Below are 24,499 nucleotides of genomic sequence, written 5' to 3' on the forward strand. Positions count from 1 at the left end.
TCTCTCTCTCTCTCTCTCTCTCTCTCTCACACACACACACACACACACACACACACACACACACAGAGACCACCAGCTTTTCATTTGTAGGTGCCATCAAGTCATCTCTGACTTATGGCAACCTCATGAATGAAAGCCCTCCTTATCTATGCTCACCTCTTCCAAATGCAAGTCTGTGGCTTCCTTAATGGAGTCCATCTATCTTATATTTAGTCTTCCTTTTCTCCTTCTACCTTCAACTTCCCCCAGCATGATTGTCTTCTCCAGTGAGTCGTACCTTCTCATGATGTGCCCAAAGTATGATCCTTCAAGTGGAGATTCCAAGGATTGAATGAGGGGTCTTCTGCATGAAACTATGTGCTCCACCACTGAACTACAGTCTAGAACCTTCTTATGTCTTGCCCAAAATAGTTTTGTTCTCCATGCTATGGAAGACACAAATGGCCAATCCTATTTCCCACTGCCTCACTTTTCTACCCAGAACCCCCCACTTCCCATTGTACTTACTTGTTTTTTAACACATGGGTCACACTCTGACCAGGGGCCGAAGTCTCCAATTTGGCAATTAATGGGGCACATCTGCTGGTTGCAGGCCCTGGATTCCTGAGTGGTGCAAAGTCCAGCACAGAAGTTTTTGTGGTAGTACTCATCCATCCTTATTTCCCTAGAACACAAAAGGTGTCACTGTTGCCGGGAGACCCTGTCAGACAAAGTGCCACAATATGACCATCTTTGAATTTGCTATCTGAAGGGGGCAAGAAGCAGAAAAGGATCAATGTACAAGGAGCTGCTGGACATACTTTGTCTCAGGTATCCCAGAAATGGACTTGAACTATGGAAGTCACCTTTATCCACTGGGGATGGATGGTTAAAATATGGATTAGGCCTGCTAGAGGAATGGTATTTTTAATAGTTTTGCTAAAATAATTTGGATTTTCTTAAGCTATGAGGGGAAGGAATACAAGGAGAAAAAACATCATTCAAAAGACAAACTACATATTCACGTCTATATATACATACATGTAACAGAACTCCATTTTATTAAAGCAGTGTTTTAGGAGAACATTGTTTTCAAAGGAGGTTTTTCACGTAGGTTTGTGGAGTTCTGGATGTATGGATGTCCTTGTAACTATTACAAGATGGGGAATACTTGGTGAACAGAATTGAAAAAGAAAAAGATCATGTAGTAATTGTGGACAATAGGCTAAACATGAGCCAACAAAGCGATGTGGCCACCAAAAGGGCAAATGCTATTTTGGGATGCATTAACAGAAGAATTAATTCCAAATCACAAGAAGTAGTAGTGCCTCTATACTCCTCACTACTCAGACCTCACCAGGAATATTGTGTCCAGTTCTGGGCACCGAAATTTAAGAAAGATGCAGGTAAATTAGAAAGGCTCCAGTGAAGGGCAACAAAAATGATCCAGAGTTTGGAAACACTGCCCTGTGAGAAGAGACTGAGAGAACAGGGCATGTTCAGCCTTGAGAAGAGAAGAGAAGAGAAGAGAAGAGAAGAGAAGAGAAGAGAAGAGAAGACTGAAGGGGGACATGATATCCCTCTACAAGTACCTCAAAGGCTGCCACAAAGAGGAAGGTCAAGATCTCTTCTTGCTGATGCCAGAATGTAGGACATGGAATAATCAATTCAAGTTCCGGCAACCCAGATTCAGGCTCAATATCAAGAAAAGCTTCCTCACTGTCAGAGCTGCCTAGAGAGGTGGTGGTCTCTCCCACACTAGAGACATTTAAAAAGAAACCTGACATCCCTCTGAGAGGGATGGTGTAACGTGGTGTCCTGCCACAGCAGGAGGCTGGACCCGATGGGCTCCATGGCCCCTTCCAGCTCTACTCTTCCATTATTCTATTTCCATGCAGGGGGGAGGGGGGACAGCTGGGGCAATCAGAAGCAGAAAGCTGGCAAAGGGATTAAGCAAAGGCAAACAGGCATTCCAGGCTGGCCAATAAGTAAACCAGCAAAGAAAAGTGGATCACTCCTGTCATAAATCTGCCAGAAAAAGTTGGTGGAACAGTCTTTAATGGGCTCAAGAATATTGCTGAAGAAAGTGGCATACAGCACAGCAAACCTTGCCTTGGAGCTGTGCAAATCAGGCAATTTATTCTATCGCATAAAAGGTAATGAGGATTGCAGAGAATTAAATAAATAATGAGGTAATTGGCACCAATAGGAAAGATACTGAGCACCCTAACTGAGCTCACATTGAACTTCAGGTAACGGCTATCAAAGTGTAATTGGCAAAGTAGGGGTGGATAATATGCCAAGGGAAAATGCTGAGTTACAGTGTGTCACTAAAAGATGGAAGGATTATGTGAAAGACAGAGGTGTCAAACTTCATTCAGGGTCAAGCAGAACTTAAAGTTTTCACTTACCAATTAACAAGCCAAAAATATTGGGTAAGAGATAAACATTGAAAAGCTTAATACACAGATTTTTAATGGGGAAATAGAACCAACTAATTAGATGTAATTAATCAGTTTGGCTGAGGCACGTACCAAAATTAATTTTATCTGCACTGAAAGTTGTATGTTTGAATTTCCATTTGTATTTTTTGATCCTGACAGATTCTTTTGAAAGTCAAGACTAAGAACCCAGATTTACAAAACAGCAATTAGTACTGACAATGAGGCAATATGTTAGAAACTATATACGGGCACACGATTCTGAGGTCAGATAGCTTCCTTGATATTGAAACCATTGACTGTCATACTCCAAACCAGACAAGAGAGACAGTGTGCTGTGGTTGGATAGAAGACCCAAGGGATCTGGGTACTAGTCCCTGCTCATGCCTTTGGGTCACTCACTCTCAGCCCAGCCTACCTCACAGGGTTGTTGTAGTAAGGAAAAATGGAGCTATGTAATCTGCCTTGGGTTCCTCGCAACAGGGAAAGAAGGTGGGATATAAATGCAATGTGGTAATAGTAATAATTCTAGAAAGAAGTGGAGGTCATTAAAATAACATTCTCTTTTAAAACAACCTGAAATGCTCTGGAAGAGTAACCGGTTGTTTTTAAATACTTTACTACTTTCATTTTAAATAGAAGTGAATATTAATATCAATGGCAGTGAAACAAATTCAGAAGTTCCCGAAGTAGAACTGTAAGAACTGTTACTGCAAGACTTGGATAACATCCTGCCACACAATCTTATATGTATTCTTTGGTCAGAAGTGCTTTAACTATTTATTAATTTATTATGTTTCTGTACCACCCAATAACCGATGCTCTCTGAATGATCACAATTTACAGCAACACTTGCTGTAAATCGCTGTTAATAGAGAGCCAAATGCTCCTGGAGCACTGAACAGTAAGCAAATGGCTCAAAGTAAAACTGGAACATGCTGTCCCTCATTGGCTTGGTACATGGTGATTTATTCCTTTTTACTTGCCTGCGTGTGACGCTCATTTTCACACTGGCTGCTAATGTTTCCTGGTTTTGAATGGGACTTGGAAATGGACTGAAAGCCAGTGCACTTGGTGAAGCAGAGGTATTACATGCTCAAATTGGCTGGCCCAGCTCATAACCTAGCAGCTCTATTTTGAACTAACAGGAGTTTGAACCATCTTCAAAGCTAGCCTCATCACAGCAATCCAGCCAGCACATTCCCAGAACATGGTAGACAGTTCCCAGGCTATATTTGTTAAATACCTATTGACAATTTCCCTACCATCATCCAAAATCAATTAAATTAATGTAGAAATGGCATATTGTGTGTATTATTTGAAGTATTTCTTAACTACCTTTTAACAAAAAGATTAGAGGACAGTGGACAAAAGTATGAATTATATGATTCACCCAATCATAGAAATGATACGTATACATACACACACATGCACAAATAGCCATAACAGAGCACAACACGCTATTAAGCAGATTTCAAAAAGAGCCAAAGCAGTCTAAATCTGTAATTGTATGCCTCCTTAGAAAGAAAGCATGCTTGTGTCTAAACATCCATAGAACCGCTCCATAAATATTCAAAACAAAGAAAGCAATCTTTTCTCCAAGTGCCTGGGCAAACAAGAAGGACTTAAACCTGATGCCACCAAACTATAGACTTAGTTCCTGGTGGGCACTCCAAAGCTCACTGTAAAAGGAAGAACAGTTAGAGAAGATCTGGAAACATAGGGAGGCTGGTAACCCAAGACACTAGTAAAGGAACAGTCTATAAAAGTTTTAGGTTGGTTGGTAGGTAGGTAGGTAGCTATTCCTTGCAGTACTTGGTCCTAAGCTGTTTAAACCCCAAAGGCAAAGCAGCAGCATCTCAACTTGTTGGGCTCAGAAATGAATTGACAGCTTATGAATGACGATGCCTGAGCCAGTCAACATTTTGGCAGCTCTGTTCTGCACTGACCAAAGCTTCCAGGTCGTCTTGAACAGCTGCCCCATGTGTGATGCATTGCAGTCGCCAGCCTGTAGCTTACTAAAGCATGGACTGTTATGGCTAGACTAAACTTTTCTGGGACTGGTAAACCCAGCGAAGCTCACTTGACCTTTCAGGGCACTATATCCTTATACAGGCCAGGCAGAACACCAGCTTTCCAGATCCAAGAACCACCTACTCTCAGTGCCTGCAGTTTTCTGGGGAATCTTGGAAGCGGCACCCAAGCGTGCCTTTTCCATCATGGGCAAAGCGCAGTGGATGGAGCCGCACCCTTTCCTCCAACTAATGACCCAGTGGTGGTTGCCTAACTTTTGCAGAGTTCCCCATCACCTGCACCACCACATTCTAAAATCCTGAAGTGTCTTTCCTAAGAGTTAGCTTGTAAAAGTATGAATTTTAAGTTAAGATCTGCTGCTATTTTTGCTCCAGCTCCATTGGCCTTCAGCACCATCTATGGCTGTGTTGCTGTCCCTGAGAGCTTCTCTGAAATTAAATTCAGACTTTGGGACAAAATGCAGGGCCCTTGCATGTTAGATGCTGAATCTACAACATACTAGGCATTGGGAATAAATAGGGAACATCATGTAAAAGATACATGTCATTATTTAGATTTAGGAAATTCTGAGGAGGTATGTTCCCATTAGGGAACTTGGAAGAAAATGTACCTGTTATGTGATCCAAATGGTGGGTCTCACCTACCTATGCCTGCTTTGAGTCCCATAATTACAGGTTTTTGAACAGCTAGACCAGGATACCCATGGATAATGGTCACAGTAGCATCCCTCGCTGCTTTCAGTTGCAACATGCACCAGGATAAGGAGTAGCCAGTTAATTTTTTTGTCCATCACTGTAGGTTTGAAGCTGGCAAAGTCAAAGAAGCCTGCAATGCAAAGAGAAAAGGCAGCTGCAATTAGAACAGTTTGATTTTCATTTCTGTAACAGGGCAGCTTAAGAGCTAATCTACAAAGCAGTGTATTTCAGTGGATGACTGATGGCTAGATCAAACTGTGATCACTGTTGAAAATGTTGCATGAAAGCAGGATGGGGTCTCCAAAGCCACTGATCTGCACCACTGTGTGAGTGAGCATGAGGAGAATTCAGTGGGTCACCAGAGGTATGAGGAGCAGTCATTAAAAGGCCTATGCCAGATCCTTTTTCACAATTAGTGCCAAAGGACTCCCAGACTACCAGTTGCCTGTACAGCGTGTCCACTGAATTCCATCCCATCTAGTTTTTCTTCGTTTAATATTTCTTGCTACCCCATTTTGCCAAAAGAAATCACCAAGGTGGTACGTAGGCAACTAAAACTTAATCTGTAAAACCATAAAAATATAAAATAAGGAATTAATCCTATGCTGCCTAGACAGTATCTGAAGGGACATAGAATATTCTGGATTTACAAGTCCAAGGCTGAGTACTGCTCTCTGACCTTGGAGCCAGGCATAAAGACTCCAAGCCCTCTTCCTTTCACAGCTGCTGTAGACTGAACTGTGCTGGCCATTCTCTGAGGTTGGGAAGTATGGTCTGAGGTCACATAAGGCATCCACCATGCTGAAGCTAAGCAAGTCTGGGGCTGGCCTGAGCTTGTAGGGGAGACCACCTGGGAATCTCATGTAGCCACCTGGTGTTCCACAATGGGAGAAAGGTGGGATATAAATATAACAAACAAACAAATAAGGCACCTTGAAATCGGGGAGAATTAAGCATTCCTCTGGATCCAGAGGTGAGGAGATTGAAAGTGCCAGCATATGAGCCAATCTGGTGTCTCTCCAGCCTCCTTCTCTCTACCTCTCAAAATGTTCCAGGTAGACAGGAAGAAAAACCCATCTACAGAAAATGCAGAGAGGGAAGTACAGGGCAGTGGAGATCAGCTTTGCTGCTTCTCTCAGTCTCTGTTGGATGACCATAAGCCACCAGGGTCTACAGACATCTCCACTAAAGGTAAAGGTTTCCCCTTGACATGAAGCCCAGGCATGCCTGACTCTAGGGGGCAGTGCTCATCTCCGTTTCCTGGCCGAGGGAGCCAGCGTTTGTCCACAGACAGTCTCCGTGGTCATGTGGCCAGCATGACTGAACACCGAAGTGCACGGAACACTGTTACCTGTCCACCGAAGTGGTACCTTTTTATCTACTGGTGTTCGCATGCTTTTGAACTGCAAGGTTGGCAGGAGCTGGGACGGAGCAGCGGGAACTCACCCCGTTGTGCAGTTTCAAACTGGCGACCTTTCAATCTACCAGCCCAGCAGCACAGCGGTTTAAACCACTGCGCCACCTGCAGTCCTACATCTCCACTGTATTACACCTAAAACTATCACATGCTTAAAGTAAGTGTAAAGAGGCAGGTATCTTAACACCCTTCCAGAAGGTCAAGAGAACAGGGGACCATCATAGCTCTGAAGGATGCACATTCCAGTTTGGGAGAGATGCAAGGGAGAGCCCTTTGCCAGATGAACCTTGTGGGCAGTTGTGCTCCTGGAGGGCTTCCTGGCAGATCTGAATAACCAGATTGGTTCATAATGAGACATGGGCTCCTATAGATCACTCAGAAGTTACTCCAGAAAACAAGGCATGAGCCTTAGGGACAGGGCTGCAGGTATGTTCAATAAGCAGAAAAACACTTTGGGGTGTAACGTGTTGTGCTAAGAACTTTCCATATTCACTCAAGCTCTAAAATGCTAGGAAATGGGAGCTATTAACAGATGGGGACTGTTCATGTGCTCTGTTGTCTTAACGCTGTTGTTAATTCTAGCGTTGCTAATAGCTTAGAGCTGGATGGCTGTCATATGCTCCTTTAAGCTAAACTCTCCTGGCATTTTTAGTATTGTCCTGACCTTTTGGTCTCATCCTGGCTCACCACTGCTCTGTAGTAACCGCCAAGTGCTTATCTCAGATTGAAACCAGTGCCTGAATTGAAAGAGGTTCATCCTTGTCCTTTGCTCTCAGGAAATCAGATGGAATTGGTTAAGTATTAGTCTATGACCAACAACATTATACGGAAATCACTATCTGAGCATTCCTGGGCAAAGCCAAACTGGCCACAACCAGACAATCAGGACTGAATCCATATAACTCTCTGTCTGCAGAGGGAAGGTGTGTGGAATACCTTGAAAATAGAATAGGTTGGATGTCAACAGAATCCAACAGCTCATTCAGAGCTGCAGCCAATCTGGAAAGGGAAACTATGGCAGGCACCCGAAACATGTTGACTCTAATCCCCACTGAGTTCAAGAGGACTCACTGCCAGGAAAGTGTCCGTAGGCTTGCAGCCTTCAAAGGTTTTATCTTACCATTAAATACTTCTGTTTATGATTATACTAATCTCATCCTGAGAAATTATTCTCCATCCTTAGCACATTTAGTTTTCACATTATGTTGCAGCACTTTTTAATAATGTTTACATCCAGCTTCAACATTTCAGAGATTTTGCCTATCTCTGCTAGGGTTGTTATGTGTTTCTTTACTGGTCTGAAACTCAGTAATTAAACTAGTAGATTTCCTGCCCTGTCAACCCTTATCTCAGTGCTATGAAATGATTCAGCAGCTGAATTTTTGTGAACCAAGATGGTTTTAAGGACAGAAAAGCAGGATAAAGAGGGAAAGGTGGCAGACTCATGTTCAAGATTAACCAAGCTGTAAACAACACTACGATTCTTCCCAAAATTACTAAGGAGATTGCCATCTGAGTTTTGAATTTTCATTATGGATTCTTACTTCTGCTGTTTTAACTTAAACCTATTATTTTCCCAACATCCCATATCTGAGCTAGTAAATACATTCATATGGAGTTCTTATTTACAATTTATGATATCAAAAATAATCCATGAAGTTTTTCTGCATAACAAAGAATTAGTTTAGGTACTTACCCACAGGAAAAAAAACAGAATTCACTTGTAGTTAAACTGGAATTACAACTTCTCTTATTCCGGATTGTAGTTTCTCAGCTTACAAATCACTGCAGGAGTGGCAAAACGCCAAAGGCTGATCTTAGCATTATTAATCGGTGCATTCCTTAACCTGCTAAGTTATTTCTACTTGACCTTTTAGAAAAGTTGCACACACACACCCCTTGGAGATGTGTTATGCATGTTCCTTCATCATGATCACATATCAAGTTGCATACACACATGTACTAAAACCTTACCCTTACAATTTGTGTGCAAAGAAGAAAGATGGTTCACCCATGGGAAAAATGAACCGCTCTGGTTGCAGTCGCAGCGCCTGGTTACAGAACATGCCTCTTCGTTGGCCAAAGAGCAGTGTTGATACAGGCGCTTAGAACAAGAGGCACAGAGTGATGGTGTAATTCTGGGGGTTTGTTTGCATACAGTTAAAATGTAACCACAAATTCAACCGTAAACATGCTTACCACTACAGAAGTAAATCTAACAAGATCTCCAGCGCCTAATTCCAAGCTTTGTGGTTGAGTATAGATTTGAACCTGAGACTTCAGGATTTTGATGAACTGCTGTTATGCGAGCTGTGATGAAGGAATAAGCCTGCACTGAAGTTTTAGTTCAGGGGTGCGCTTCTCAGGGTGACCACCAGTTTCCTGCAGGAAGCTCACTAGCAGGGCAAGAGGGACTAGTCCTTTCTGTTGTGGTTCCCCAGCAAGTGATATCCCAAGGTGCATTGGGTGAATTCAGACAGCACGACAATCCACATTCAAGACATGGGTATAGCTGAGTGTGGACTGTTGTTGAACTGTGGGTTTTCATGTTGTCAGAGCCCAGCTGTGCTAACAAGCTGGCTAACTATGATTAATTCATGGTTTACAACCCAACAACAAAATGTAGGTTCTTTCCTCAGGTTGTGTGGAGTTAACCAACCACAGTTTGTTAGCATGACTGGGTTCAGGCAACACAATAGCCCATGCTTCAACAAAAATCTGCTGTTCAATGACAACCCACAACCTACATAAATAAACCCACCATCAACTCTCGAGAGAGGGTTAGCCTGTTACCTGAATCCCAAAATTGCCGCTAATCTTGGAGAGAGTGTATGGAAGGGATATGGGACTCCTGGTCTCCAGACCACTCCCAGTCTGAAAAGCTTTTCAGGCTGGCCTGCACCGACTGCCATCCATCAGGCCAGCGCCTGCTCTGTCCATCAGCTCCCTTGAAAATATGAGATGGCCCAGCACGTGTGTGCATACATGTTGCTTACATCACTGCTTCTGCAGCATTTTTCACCCTTCCATGTGCCTGAAAATTTTTGGAGGGCCAGCGGAGTTCAGACAATCTGAAGCCAGCACTATTTTTTTTTTAAAGGAAGTCCCGTTAATTTTTTGCACATTTTGATACATTTTGAGCTCCTCCCAAAAGTATCCAGGGAGCGCAGACAGTAGGCATCTGTGGGCACGCTCCACCTGCTTTTGACTCCAGCCATACCCATCACAGGACCGTAGAGAAATACAACACTTGGGCTCCAAGTATTGCCTCCCCCTCGTTATCTATTTATAACATTATCATCATAAATCGACTAACACCCCTCTCCTTTGAAGCTGTCTGCAAGCCTGGGCCTGCTGCTCCAGGTAGCATGGCCACATTTAGGGGAGGGGGGGAGCTGCCTGGGGCAAGAGAAGCGGCACGCAGAATGCTGGAGAGCAGAACGGTGTGCATCATATTGCCCTGGGCCAAGCTAGCCGGCCACCTGAGGTGCAGCCAAGGACGCTGCCTTCTTGCCAGCATCAAAATAAGATTCTTCTGCCAGTCTCCTTGGCTTCTGCTCCAGGAACAGAGATATCCATCATCTTGTCCTTTGCCACAGCAGCAAAGTACCCTGGGCTAGCCCTGTTGCCTGGTGGGCACATAGGCTTCCACCATTTGTAGAAGTAAATCGTTTAATTACACATTCTGCGAAGCAAGACTCGCATCTTTCTACATTGCATTGCTCACCGTTCAGTTTCATTGAATCACCCCATGTTCCCGTTTATGAGAATAAGAGAAAAACAACTTTCTAGTACGTTCTTGACATTATGCAGAATTATAGGCACTTTTTTCTGTCTCCTTCTCCAGCAGGGAAGTCTGGCCTGGAGACTTTTGTAGAAACTGGAAGAACCCCAAATGCCCAGCGCTAATTGTAGAGTCTGTAATGTTCCATCCTTTGGGATGGGGAGGAGGAAAGAAGTTTTAAAAGCAGCATTTGCAGGGGAGAATTGAGTGAGAGACAAACTGAGAATATATATTTGCTTGCAGAGATGTTCCCTCATTATTGTGGTCCATGCTTTGTCTAGTAATATATAGCTTTACCCCATTGGACAAACCGAAGATTTATTACATAGACATATCCCTTTTTTTTCTCCAACGGACCCAAGATAGCTTACTCCATCTTCCTGCCTTCCTGACCCCATATTGCTTAGAATTTCTTAGTGAAAACAGAAGATTGATAGTAGAGCAATTTCTAAGTGGGACTCTTGGTCACTCTAAGTTTCCTTCTTTTTGAAATGCAGCATGGATGGATTTTAACCTTGCAATAGTCAAAGGGCTGCCCCTACACAAGCTGCCCCTTCTTGTAGTTACAACGGCTTGCTGAAGCATTTCTTAATCCATTAATGGAACTTCAAGTCCTCTCTGTCTCCACACACACACACACACAGCCCTAACTCTTAATTAATCAAGCCACATTTTTCAAAGAGCTCCTGAACATAAGATCTTTTGAAGCTCATTATTCTTTTTTTCCTCCAGTTACTTCTTAAAAGTTTTGTGAAACTCAGCTGAAAGAGCTTCAAGTTCAGAAGCCATGCCACTTCACCCTGTTCATTATTTATTATTTTTCTATCACACCCATTAGCCAAAATGGCTCTCTGGGCAGGTTACAGAATAAATTGATATAATAATAAAAACAAGATGCGTAATATAAATAATCAAATATATTGCAGCATTAAAATCCAGTTCTTCAGCCCATAAAATTAATCTTTTCCTCTATTATTACTAGGGGCGCCCTCTCTCTCTCTCTCTCTCTCTCTCTCTCTCTCTCTTTCTGTGTGTGTGCGTGTGTGTGTGTGCGTGCACACACGTGCATGGTTGGGTGTCAGAAAAATTCTTAACAGGAACTGCCAGATGCAATTTATTACAGCTGCTTTTCAGGAAAACTTAAGAGTGAGTTTAGAGAATTGTAGCCATGTTGGATGGAGCTTAGACTGAAACCAACAAGTAAAGCAAAGCAAAGCACAGTAAGGCCACTCCAGTCTTCCCTGCTAGCGCACATCCGTGGGTGGTTTGTTTCTGTGCGACTATAACGTTCCTTTCGTGATGGATGAATCAGTCTATTTCCATTCTGTGCTGCCTTCATGTGTGTTCACTTATAGGCCCGTTCCCTTCCATTTCCAGTTTAATGTATGATTCTTTTAACTGTGCATGAAAAAGTGTTTTTAAAATGTGTGCAAAATATGCATTGACAATCTGCAGCAAATGTGCATTTAAAAGACATTTTACAACAATATGTATTTTAATGTTTTCTTCCCAAAATTATACATTTCATATGTATTTTAATATGTCTTGGAGCTGAGAAGTGTACTAGACCCTTCAGAATGTCTGAAAGACATAAACTTTTTGGCAAAATTCTATGTACATTTAGACAGAATGGGGTCCCACAACTCCCAATTGAATTTCTGACAACCACATAGTCATAATGTAGGACTCACCTGGCTGGTCAGCATTAAGCCCGGGCAGGCTGGTTACATCCCAAGCATTGTCCAAATCAATCAGAGCATCACATGCAGCAAGAGACTGTGCAATCTCCTGTCACGTGTTCCCAGCCCAACTTCCAGGTAGCCCAGCCTCCCAGGTAAGTGCAGGGACCACCTGAATCTGAATGTGCCAGTCAGTGATCATGGCAGGAATTTCGATTCAATGGGCATCTGTCAGCGCTAACTGCCCAACAGAGATATAATAGGGGACTCTGCCATGCACTCATGGTCAATTGCCACTTCCCTGTGATCAAACTTTATTCTCCAGAATAAAATACTGTGTTTCTATCTCTCACTCTTCTCATTCTTAATTGGGATGAGCATCCAGATCCAGACCCCTTGAGTCCAACAATGCCATTCTGAAGCACCAAAATGCAAAGCTGGATACTTTTATTAGGACCAGGCTAAATTCCTAAGAGTGGCATTGCCAAACTGTGGAGTTTGGATTGATATTTCTAATACAGCAGCATGGCTACCTTTGTTTTGGCTACCGGTTGTTTGTTTTTAAAATCAGCTGCATTGTGAATTCCCAGCTTTACATCTAGACTGACCTGTGGAAACTGGTAGGAAAGGCAGGTTGCAGCTTTGAGCTTATTTACTAAGGAATGAGAGTCCAATCCTGCACATACTTACCTGAGAGCAAGGCCCACCGAATTCAGGAGAACTTGCTTGGGAGTAAAGATGTTTAGCATTACACATGTTTTGCGCAACCTTAACATGTTTCCCCACCTGTGGCTCTCAGTACCCCAAGCTGTTCCCCTCTCCCACATCCATCTCAACTACCGTTTCCCACCTGACAGGTCTCTACAGCCATGTCCAGCCAGGGCTGACCCCACGGCATTTTGCTACACGAGGCAGTGCAGCAAAAGACACCTCTCCAGCCACCCTAGCCGTGGTGCATAGTGGCACTCAGCTGCTTCCTATGGACAAGCTGCCACTGGTCCAGCTCCTCCTCCAGTCCTCAGCCCCAAGGAAAGAACTGCCTTCTCTTAAAGCAAATCCTTTCCAAAGCACTTATGCTTAGGGTGCAGTCCTGTACAGGTACAGATAGGCAGAAATCCTTCAGATCCCGGCATGCCTCAGTCAATATGCATAGGATGCAAGCATAGGCAACAGCAAACTTTGCAGCAACCCTGTGCAGGATTGAACACTTTTAAGTGGAGAAAAGTGAAAACTAGTGATATGTGATGGATTCCAGCATTGTGAGTGGAACTGTGAACTAATTCAGCCTGGCCCCTGGCATTCCCTCTCCCACCCTTCCCTGGTCAATGGGAAATCCTATATTGGGCTCTCTAGAAGAAGGGTAGCCAGGTGTCCTGCTTTTCAGACAGTCCTCTTTTCCTGGAGATCTGAGCTATGTGAATGTGGTTTCTATCTGAAGAAAAGTCCAGTGGACGTTGCCCGTCCACAGGGGGCACCTGGGCAGCAAAAAACTGGGCTGGCACTCCAGAAAAACTGAGGGCAGAAGAGGAAGATATTCAGCGTTACATATGCATATGCATTTTATACGCAGAGAAGGAAATTCAGAAATAAACATTATAATTTAAATAGAAATATAGTGCACCTTACCACACGGTGGAAGATTGTGACCTGATGAGCCACAAGCCAACCTCCTCAGCCAGCTCTCCAAGTCCTCACCACCGGCAGAATCTGTCCTCATGGCTCATGCTCTTTGGAGTGCAATTGCACAGGATGGCTTTCGGCAGAGGACTGTGCCGAGGACACTTGAACACCATGAGGCACACAGGACACTTTGCCAGTCTTCTCCCCATAGGATGAGTTAGTGTGTGTGCGTGTTTGTGTGTGTGCAATATTTCTATTGTTATTTTTTTCTCGTTGTGAACCTATATGAAGGAATTTACATATGAAATAGTCATCCTCTGCTTGGAGATGCATTTCCTCTTCTTTTGGCAATGCTTGAGTGGGAACTCTCTGCCCTGGTTAATGAGCCTGTCTGAGTTTAAAAGAGTAGTCACAGGCCAGGTCATTTTCATATAGGGGAGCAATTTATACAGTCAGATGCTGCAGTAACTCACTGTTCCCTACCTCTTTTTTAAAAAATCAGTAGGAGAACATGGGCCTTGCTCAACCATCACATTTTCTTTAATATGTCCTGCTACTAATCAAAGCAGTTGCTTTTATTTCAATGGCAGCAGCTTCCTATGGGTATCTGTAACACTATTTTGTGGATTAGAACTCTCAGTATCCATCATTCTTCCAATGTTAGAAATCTAGCTTTGATCATTCAAGAAAATTGGCGAACATGAATCACTCTCTCCCAACCTCAATCTCTTTCATAGCATCACAGAATAGTAGAGTTGGAAGGGCATAGAGGGCCATGGGGTCCAACCCCTCTGCTCAGTGCAGGACTCCAGGTTAAACCATCCTTCTCAGATGGCTGTCCGGTTGCATCTTGAATGCCTCCACTGTGGAGAGCCCAGGACCTCCCTAGGTAACTGGTTCCATTGTCATATGCTCTAACAGCCAGGAAGTTCTTCCTGATGTTCAGCCAGAACCTGGCTTGCTGTAATTTGAGCCTGTTATTCCAAGGCCTGCACACTGGTATGATCGAGAAGAGATCCTGGCCTCCCTCCTTGCGACAACCTTTCGACCTCCCTCTCTCTTTTTCATAACTTTCCTGTTATTCATTATTCGCTAAGCATCTGATGGCTCATAGGTAGATTTACATGGACTGGGAAGCATGCCAGCCTTCCTTTTGCTCAAGCAACCTCTGGTGCTTTGAGGTCGTGAGTATAACATGTGGAACTTCTTCTACAAGAAGAAAGCTTGCTGCTTTTCACTCTAACACAGGCCAGAAACATCCCACTTGAATATCAAAATAACGTACACTAAGGGCATCCTTACGCAAGGTATTTATGATGCTGTTGTGATCCTTCACTCATGGAAGCTTGCAGGGTCTTTTCATAGTGTCAGCACCCTCCAGGGCCTCCCCTGAGTTTTCCAGCCATTTTCACAGCTTTTATTAGAGTGAGAAAATTTCCTAGATAGTGCCGTATTGCTGTATGTTTGCCCTTTCTTCTCTATACCATACTACCAGCTTGTGCTGTGTAATGGAACATATAGAAAGGCAGAGAAGAAAGGCCCTAGGGCAAAACTTCATGGAAAGGATGCTTGAATTCTCTCACAAAGAAAATGGAAGAAGAAGCCTCAGTAAATGCTGCTTGCCAAGAAGTCCAATGTCCGTGTATGTTGGTGCTCTGCCAGACTCAGTTGTAAGAGCTTCCGTATAGCCAGAAGTGCCTGATCTGCCAAATCTTAGAAGCTAAGCACAGTTAGGCCTGGTTGAAATCTGGATGGGTGACTTAAATGTTGTGAACCACCCAGAGAGCTTTGGGTATAGGTGGTATAGAAATGTAATGTAATAATAATAAGAGCTAACCTTCATCTCCAGAGGCTCGTTGATACATGAGGAGACCATTCAGGCTAAATCTCTTTGGCAAGGTATCTTCTAGACCTGTTGGACTACAACTCCCAATAGCACCAGCTGGCATGGCCAATGTCCTGTCTTATCCAGTATCCTGCTCCCCCAGTGGCCAACAAGATGCTTCTGGGAAGGCCAGAAGCTGGACCTCAGTAAAAGCCTTCCATTTATGATCCTCAGCATGACTCTGATACTGGAGGTAGAATTTAGCCAACATTGCTAGTAGCCCTGGAGAGCTCCCTGCTCCAAGGATTTGCCTAATCCCCTTTGAAAGCCATGTAAATGGATGACTCTTACCTACATCTCATGGAAATAATTTCTGTAATTAACCATAAGCTCTGTGAAGTCACACTTCCTTTTGCCTGTCCTGAGGACTTCTTTCAAGTAGGCATATGACTCAACACTTTATGGAGGTTTCTTTTTCCATTGTGTCAAGGTTAGGCTAGATATGCACATGGTAGGTATTTCATGAGGGGAGCTGGCTGAAGCTGGGGGTCAGACTAGATGGTCCAGGAGAACCCTTCTGACTTGCTATGTTCCTATGCTTTTCTATGAGGGTTAAAATGTCCTTCCAACAAGGTCTTTTTTCCAGAGGGTTCCTCTTTGCCTTTCCGTGTGCTCCTGTATGTTCCATTACACAAGGTGGCACTGTGGTATAGAATGGGATTGTCAAAATATAGGCTTCTGTGGAGAAGACAATCAAGCAAGGGAAAGCTGAAGAAAATGAAGACCAAATAAGAGATTGACCCCATAAAGGAAGCCACTGCCTTGAATTTAGAACAGCTAAGCAGGGATGTCCTGGGTAGGACATTCTGGAGAGCTTTCATTCACAGGGCTGCCATATGTCAGATATGACTTGATAGCACATAACAGCAACAACAACAATGAGTCATGCCACCATGCAGGAAAATTCCAGACTTTTGCTCACTGGAAAAAAAAAAAACCATGAAAATTACTGGAAAATTCAAGAGAGGCCCCGGGCGGTGATTATCCTAGGAAAAGGCCCTGCAATCTTCCATGAATGCAAGATCACAAAATAAACACCTTCAGAATAGCCCTAAATCTTCCACCTTTCAAATACATTGGATGAGGCCAGGTTTTGGTATTATGAAAAAGAAAGACATCTTTCTCTCCATGTATTTTATCCATATTATGCATATCCTCAATTCATTGTTCACCCCACTTTCCCCTTTCTTCTTTTTCCCATTACTTATTGTTAACTAACTTATTGTTCTTGAAAGACACACTAATCTAGATTACTGATTTATTCCTGTAATTGCTAGCTCCAGGGAATAAAAGAGTTTCAGCCTCCTGGGCATATCCAAGACCGTGTTGATGAGCATTTAAGAAAACTGAATTATATCCATCATATTATGCAAACATACTATATTTCCCTTAATATTTTGTATGTTTGGATAAAGCACAAGCACATGCACTATTGACTATCTCCAGCCTGCATTAGTAGCAATTCTATACTTACTGATCTGAATAAAGCCGTTCATTCATTTTCTCCATATGAATTCAATTGCTCTTCAACAGTAGGAAGTTAAAGACACTCCAGTCTGACAGTGGGTGAAATTTGTCATCTCATTAATTTCCATTCATCAGATTCGCCACTATATTTCATTTAGGATGTGGTCAGGTACGGGAGTGCCCTAGTGGTTTAATCAGAATTTGTTAAGAATTTGTCTAAAGGACTTGACGCACTTGTCTAGGATCTAATGGAGAAGGCATTGGAAATATCTCTGGGCCACTCCACAGTTGACAGATGGGCAGCTTATGGCCCCTAGAGAGCATCTGGAGGGCCATGAGATGCTTTGGATTCCCAGATCAAGGTTGGAAAACCGTTCTGATCCTAATCCATGCTGGGATCCCACAACCAGCCTCCCACCCCCACAGCTCATGTGTAAAGGACTGTACTGGCTTCATCTCTGAGGCATGAACATGGCCTTGCTGTTGGCATTTCAAGGAGCAAGGAGGGAGGAGTCTGGGCAGCAGGAACACCTCGCTCCAACCTCCTTCCCTTCCCATCTGAAGTGCCACTGAGTTGTAGGGAGGGAGGAGCTGGGAAGTGATCAACTCCACTCTGCTGCCGTGCCTGGGATGCCACAGTGCTCCAGGTTTGGAGACTTGCAGGCATCCCCATTGGATTGGATGCTTCTGGTACATATCCATTGGGGAGCTGAGCCTAGGAAGCTGCAACTCTGTCCACCTAACGCAGTCTTGTCTACTCTGACTGGCAGTGGCTACATTCTTCATGCTCTTAACATCTTTCATGTCACCTGCCATGCTATGCTTTTAATGCAAGATGCCAGTGGAACTTCCTACATGAAAAGCCAGTTCCAGTGAGCAGCAGTCTCTCAACTGCTTTGTCCTGAAAACGTGTCTTGAAAATATTTTTCCAAGGAAATGCATCAGTTGATCTATGGGTGTACACACATTTGATAAGCTGTGCATATACTTTGCATGCAGGTATATGAGAACAAAAAGGAACACGAGCAACCGCAGTGAGGGCGCACACCTATATGAAAAGGCTGTGCCTCCATGGCAGTATACACGCTTTGCACACAAAAGACTTCAGGTTCAACCCTGGGCATTGCCAGATAGAGCAGGAAGAATTTCCCCACCAAAACTCTCTGCCCATTTCTCAATACAGATCACACTCAGCTAGGTGGATCCATGCTCCAACCTGGCAGATGGCAGCGTCTTCTGTTCCTATCCATGCAGGGTGTGAGATCCGGTTTGAACTTCCATCATGTGAATGTGCAGCAGGAACCACAGCGATAGGCACACTCACAACCTGCAACATCTTCAAGTGGCCCTTTCTCTTGGATGGAAGCCCTCTAGGCTGAATAGCCTGCAGAATTTGTGATACTGGTGGTTTGTGATACCAGTCACAAGACATAACCATAACTAGCTGTGTGCTAACCATGTTTGTCTTTTCTTCATGCATTAATGGCAACACCAGCTTGGAAAGGACACCCATCTGCATATGTGCTGGTGGAAACAGTGCAACTGTTCTGGTTCGTGCCTTCTGTGGCAAGGGCTTAAACTTGTTTAGGTGCTATTGAGACCTTGGTTGCAGAGTTGTCCTAGCAAGTGTTTCTCCTCTGTGGGACCAGGTTTCAGAAACAGGAGCAAAACAGAGGCACAGAAAATTCTGAGTGTTGTTGGAGCTGGAAGCCTGACAGGCTAGCCTGTGCATTGGTCCAAAGTATGATAGATGGTGAATGAGACTTGTGGCAATTTGGCTTCCTTTAGATCGGTTAGCCCTGCCTCAATGCTGGCTAAAGCCTTTTCTTTGAACAGGTTCTGGCTGCAGCAGAATGGAGGAGGCTGTAGGACGCTGGTGTCCACATGGCTGGAATTCTCCGAGTCCAACAAGGCTGACGCAAGCTCTTCTGGATGTGGGCAACTCTTCTTGGAAACTAGGTCCTGATGAAGTGGAAGCCTCGTGCCACCTTTTCTGAAACAGAATTCTCTCTCTGAGCAGGAGCCTCTTCTTCTGGGGATGGGATGCTAACAATAAGGGTCTAGAGTCCTGGACTGTCTGAAGCAGTTCATTCTGCTTGGGTAATGGATGGTTTGGACTGATGACATCATTATAGCCATAATCTTAATAAATGGTGCATCATATTTAAAAGGAGCAAGGGCATTGTATAATCTTTATTTTATTTTATTTTAATCTGCTTTGCTTCTTTCGCCCTTGATTTTAATAAATAGTTTAAAGGATTTTAATAGCGGCTGTTACCATGGCAACTTGCTATAGCAACTAAGCAAAAATGAAGGTTTTGCACTCAAAAAAGAAACCAATCTTTGCTTAAAGATATAATGGTGCCAGATTAAAGGGACACATTAGCATTTCTCCATGCTTGGGTCCATTTCTTGACATCCATTTAATAAGAGGCTGAGCAAAAATTAATACAGAATAATAGAAAGCCACATTACAGCCACATGTTTACAGATAAAACCTTTTGCAACCCTATCGACCAGCTTCAGGAGAAGAAAAATCATGGGTTGTGAAATAACTTACTTTATTGCAACCAACAAGCTTTCAAAATGCCTTGGTTTACACTGGTTTATACTAACAGAATTCTTCAAGGTAAATTTGTGAAATGCTGTGGTGAATCTTTTCACTTCTGAACGGAGATGTTATCAGCATGGAAAACTTGGAAGAAATTAAAGTGGGGTAACAAAGAGATCTTGCTTCATCAGAAAGGAATGCTTTTGAACAAACTGCATTGTTTCTGCTTGAATTAGAGGCATGGGTTCATAACACTCCCATAGGCGAGACTGAGGTGAGACTGAGGGAACTGGGTCTCTTCAGCCTGGAGAAGAGGAGACTCAAAGGGGATATGTTGGCGACATACAGGTATGTGAGGGGGTGTCACACGGAGATGGGTAGAGACCTGTTCTTCCCTGCAGAGGAAGGCAGGATGTGCTCCAACGGAGCAAAGCTCAGGGAACCAAGGTTCCATTTAGATGCTAGGAAGCACTTCCTGACAGTCAGGACCCCGAGGGTGTGGAATGGGCTTCCACAGGAGGTTGTTGAGGCCCCATCGGTGCGGGTGTTCAAGGATAGGCTGGACATGCACATGGTGGGCATGTCGTGAGCAGAGCCAGCTGGTGCTGGAGGTCAGACTAGATGGCCCGTGAGGTCCCTTCTGACTCGCTCTGTTTCTATAAACTCTTTTATATGAATGCATACTTTTATTGAAAATATTTAAACTCCTTGCATCTGTTTTTTTAAGCATAACAGATGAAGTATGATACTAAGTGTTAAAGTCATAGAGTCTCTCCCCCTCAAGCCATGAGGTGCCTCTTTTGTCACCTCCATAATTTGCAAGACTGACCCAAGTGCCAGTCCTTACAGTCAGGAGATTGTTTCAGACTGGGGGGTCAAAGGCACCCCTTCAGCTGCTCCTACCACCGCTCATCTTTCGTGGCTTTTATGCGCTCCCCCCATTCTAAAAGGTGGAAATGCCCGTCCTAAGTCTTAGCCACTGACAGAAAGAGCCTGCAGATAAAATAGCCTTTTGGTATTTTCACCACACCCATTAGGCCTTTGCTCCCACTTCCTTTATCTTCATCCAAGATGGGAACATGGCTTCTGACTGCTTCTCAAAAACTGAATATCCCCCCACCCCAGGCTGACAGAAACGCCCCAGCTCTGGCACAGTGGGCATTCCTTTCGAATGTAAGCATAAGCTCTAGGCAGCTGCTCTCAGCCTGCTGCCCAGGTTCCGGATACGTTGCATTACAACTCCAACTACCCCAGCAGCACATCCATAATGGAAGATGCAGTGGATTGCATCTGGCAGGCATGCAGTTGGGAAGAGCTGCTTCAGGCCATGGTCATCTAGCGGATCCTTTGGGAACACAGCCCTTGCAAGGTGGCTTACAACATCCCTCTAGCTTCCGCATCAAAAATGAAAACAGCAGGTAAAGTGAAGGACTTTAGTTTTATTAAGGCAGCAACTTGAAAATGCCCAATAAACAAGACACACATTACAATCTTTTTAAGACTACTCAGTGCATTAACATTGCATTTTTGAGAAAGAGAAAGAAGGGGGAAAGTTCTTTTGAAATGATTAAGTTTGTTAAGCCCTTTTAAAGTTAAATGTCAAGGTCAAATGCAACTCCATAGCAAAGCAGATTTGTGCTCTCAGTCTGTTTCCACTAACAGTGATGGCTCCAAATTCTAATTCTGCTAAAAGGGAGATATCAAAGAGAAGGAGGAGGAGACTCCAGTGGGCTGGATTCACATTTTGCTAAAGTCAAATCAGTGAAGGTAACTTCCTTATCTCTAGGTCTGGATCCAATCCAATATATGTATCCCTCCACTTCGTATTGGTACAATATGTACCTGTTCATTCCTGCAACCATCCTGGCTCTTCTGAGGATATATTTGGCCAAGAGAATTATTGTTGCAGTAGCTGTCCACATTTCTTAAATTCTTCAGAAACATCAATGCTGCTAAACACAACACCTGTGAAATTAGTACCATCAGTGATTGGATCTCAGGTCCTAAACACCAAAACATTTTCATTTGCCTGCAGTGCATTCTTTTTTTATTTTTAATTTTTTAAAAAAATTATTCAACAGATGGAATGGACTCACTGAAATATAAGGACTTGTGTTCTGTCCATGAAAATGCACTAATCATTTAGGTGATTAAATTAGACAGAAGATCAAGGGAAACAGTTTCCTCTGTTCTGTACTCAGAACATTTTATTTAAATTTACCCGAGCTGAATAGAGCTCATTAAATGGTGACAGAAAATAGAAAAAAGGACTATGATTTCAATATAAAGGGGAAAAGCCCCAGTGGAGGATTCATGAGAAGGAAATCCTATCCTCTTGAACTCACTGGGACTTACTTCTGAGCAAACATATTTAAGATCATGCTGCCTGTGTCCAAAGGTGTCAGGTGAAAGATAGCCATCTGAAAATGATCCAGCTAGAGGAAGTGTGCAGTCCTAAACATGTCTGTTCCCAGGTAAGTCCCATTAAGTGCAATGAGGCATACTCCCAGGGGGTAGACCCAGTTACGTATGAGTAAGTTCCATTGAACTCATTGGGGCTTACATCTGATAGACCTGCCCTGTAACTGTGCTATTGCTTCTTGGGCCTTGGAAATTCATGCTCAAAATGGCAAAAGAATTGCTGTGCCACAACTGTCACACTGACTTGTGTTCACATTACGATTTAATTGAAATCTTCCATAATCCATCCTGCTTTGGTTTTGTTTTTTCCATGTTGCAGTTTATAGCTGTATTTTGAATCTCACTTCATTATACACATCTCGGTTCTTAGCAAGTCCTCTCAAATGTGCAGAGTTCCTCCTAGACAAATATCAACCAGTGCACTTTTTCCTATCTGTAGCATCTATTCAGTTTTGATAGGAATTAGAAGTATCTTAGTCTAAATGGATCTTCTCCTCTTCTTATGTTTCTGACTACTCCATATGCAAATCCAAATTATATTATCTCCAGCGAACTAGGAAGCATCTCTACTGCCGTCATCAGCAGCCTGCCAAAGTGAATATACAGAAATCCTCTGGAGAAGCCAATAGTCTTCCATGGAAGAAGAGACAAGGCCACGATCAGCTCAGCTGCAGAGGGGCTTCAAATGTTCTCTGACATTTTTATTACATAACATGGATTGATTGGCACCTCTGACACCTTGGTTCAAGCAGAGCCTGAAAAGTTGCCAGGAATATTGCTAAGGTTCTGGAAGGCCACCTCAGAGATGTAGAAACCAGAGAATACATGTGCTTCTTCCTCTATAGAAGAAAAGTAGTCATTCCCCATAATGGTAGAAGCGTACCAATGCTTGCCAGATTGCCCTGCCACCATCCATCCAGAAGGGTACCTTTGAACGGACCAATCAAAGCCCCCTATTGGGGGGAAAATGGTCCAACCTTGAAGCATCCCCACCTACCAGACAGCAAAAATAGGTGTAGCATAGATCAAAACCTCTGTCCTGAAAATACGTGTGCTCTTCCCATTGTTTTGACCCAACCTGAGTCCCGCCTCTGGGCCATCCAGCTCTTTGTTCCCAGTGTTCTTGAACCCTCCTGCTGCCTTGGCACTGGGGCCATTTTTGCATCCCTTGTGCTGGTGTCTCAGCTCTGAGACAGCAATTAGGGTTTAATATCATTCCTTGTGACTCTTTCCTAGTTCTCTCTTAGGCTCCGCTGCCCATCCCAAGGCCAGAGGGGCTTGTGAGTCCGTGTAGACACTTTCCAACTGAACCACCCGAGGGCTGTGTTTGCTTTGTACACTCATAAATAATACACTAACACAAATAAAGTGCCAGGTTGCAGGGACTTTGTAAACTCTGAGAGTTGTCAGCTTTGTCTCCAAGACAGCTTGTCAAGAAGTGAGTTGGAGATATTGGGAAGTGGCTACCAAAAAGTCTTGAAGTATTGAAAAGCACAGCCTCTGAATTGTAATGGGAGCACTATGAGGAAGGTCCGTGGGCACGGATCCCCAGTTGAATCTCTTTTGCACAGAACTGAGTGGGCTCCAGCATTCATAATAACAGCTTGACCTCCATTTATTCTCCCTATCACTGCTGCAAGGACATAATGATTGAAACTATCCTTTTGTCTGTTTCTCAATAATTTTGTGTTCAAGCATGAGGCTACTGCCTCATTAAAAATAAATAAATGAGGAATTAAAGCTGCGAAATCCAAGCAATTCCGGCTTCTGGTTGTTGAGGGCTCTTGTCAAGTAAGATAATGAGTCCCCTTTCTCAGTGCATCTTGCTTCCATTGCGCCAGCTGCAACTGCTCCTTCGTGTCTTCTTTCTCAGCACTGCACCTTGTGCTTGCTTGCTTCTCTAACAAGTATTTACGTGTATGTTCAGAGACCAAACCACTGTAAGAATCAATGCTGCTCATTTCTCCATCTTGGAACCAGTTTCCTGTTTGTAAGAGCACACTGTTGTGCATCACACCTCAGATTACAGGTCCCATAGGACCGCATTGTTTGTTACACATGTATACACAAAAGTTATGTCTCTGTGTGAGTAAAGACAGGCAGCAGGAGCTTGAAGGGTAAAATCTGGTTGTGCGGCTTTATAACAAGGTAGTAATTTTGCAGATACATGGATATGCAGAGGACAATGGCCTATGAACAAGTATTGGACTGTATAACCATGAGAAAATTTGCAAACTTCTCCATTAGAAAGTATCAGTATGCTAATTATTTAGGAGGCCTCCCTTACACACACACACACACACGTACGTACGTATAATGCAACATTGGTCTAATGCAACATTGGTCTAATGCAGCCTTCCCCAGCCATGTGCTTGCCATGTGCCTCATTTGGATTGCAACACCCAGAATTCATAGTCAATGGTCCTGCTGACTGGGAGTTCTGGGAGTTGCAGTCCAAATGTCTCTGAAGGCCACCAGGTTGGGGAAGGCTAATCTAGCAGAACTTCAAGATCACATCAGGCAAGT

General features: G+C 43.6%; 2 protein-coding genes across 6 annotated transcripts in view; both read right to left on the bottom strand.

Annotated features, from left to right (window-relative positions):
• Positions 1 to 17,059, bottom strand: part of LOC123031636 (complement component C6-like) — a 49,479-nt gene extending 32,420 nt beyond the window's left edge. Inside the window, exons 1-5 of one of the 5 annotated variants that reach the window (XM_044446848.1) lie at positions 17,009 to 17,059; positions 13,656 to 13,930; positions 8,263 to 8,351; positions 5,099 to 5,279; positions 508 to 664 (exon numbers count right to left, since the gene is read on the bottom strand). In XM_044446848.1, the coding sequence (XP_044302783.1) occupies positions 508 to 664; positions 5,099 to 5,244 (303 nt within the window). In that variant the 5' untranslated portion in view covers positions 5,245 to 5,279; positions 8,263 to 8,351; positions 13,656 to 13,930; positions 17,009 to 17,059. Of the gene's footprint in view, positions 1 to 507; positions 665 to 5,098; positions 5,280 to 5,828; positions 5,960 to 8,262; positions 8,634 to 13,655; positions 13,931 to 17,008 lie in introns of those variants that run through there. The other 4 variants (XM_044446846.1, XM_044446849.1, XM_044446847.1 and 1 more) reach the window with 4 other exon arrangements.
• Positions 17,060 to 17,107: 48 nt separating this feature from the next.
• The window catches only part of PLCXD3 (phosphatidylinositol specific phospholipase C X domain containing 3), a 139,285-nt gene continuing 131,893 nt past the window's right edge, over positions 17,108 to 24,499 (bottom strand). The window contains exon 4 of the mRNA XM_044446600.1: positions 17,108 to 17,183. Coding sequence (XP_044302535.1) covers positions 17,167 to 17,183 — 17 coding nt within the window. The 3' untranslated portion in view covers positions 17,108 to 17,166. The remainder of the gene's footprint in view (positions 17,184 to 24,499) is intronic.

The sequence above is a fragment of the Varanus komodoensis genome, unplaced genomic scaffold, assembly GCF_004798865.1.
Source record: "Varanus komodoensis strain SLA01 unplaced genomic scaffold, ASM479886v1 scaffold5, whole genome shotgun sequence".
Lineage (NCBI taxonomy): Eukaryota > Metazoa > Chordata > Lepidosauria > Squamata > Varanidae > Varanus > Varanus komodoensis.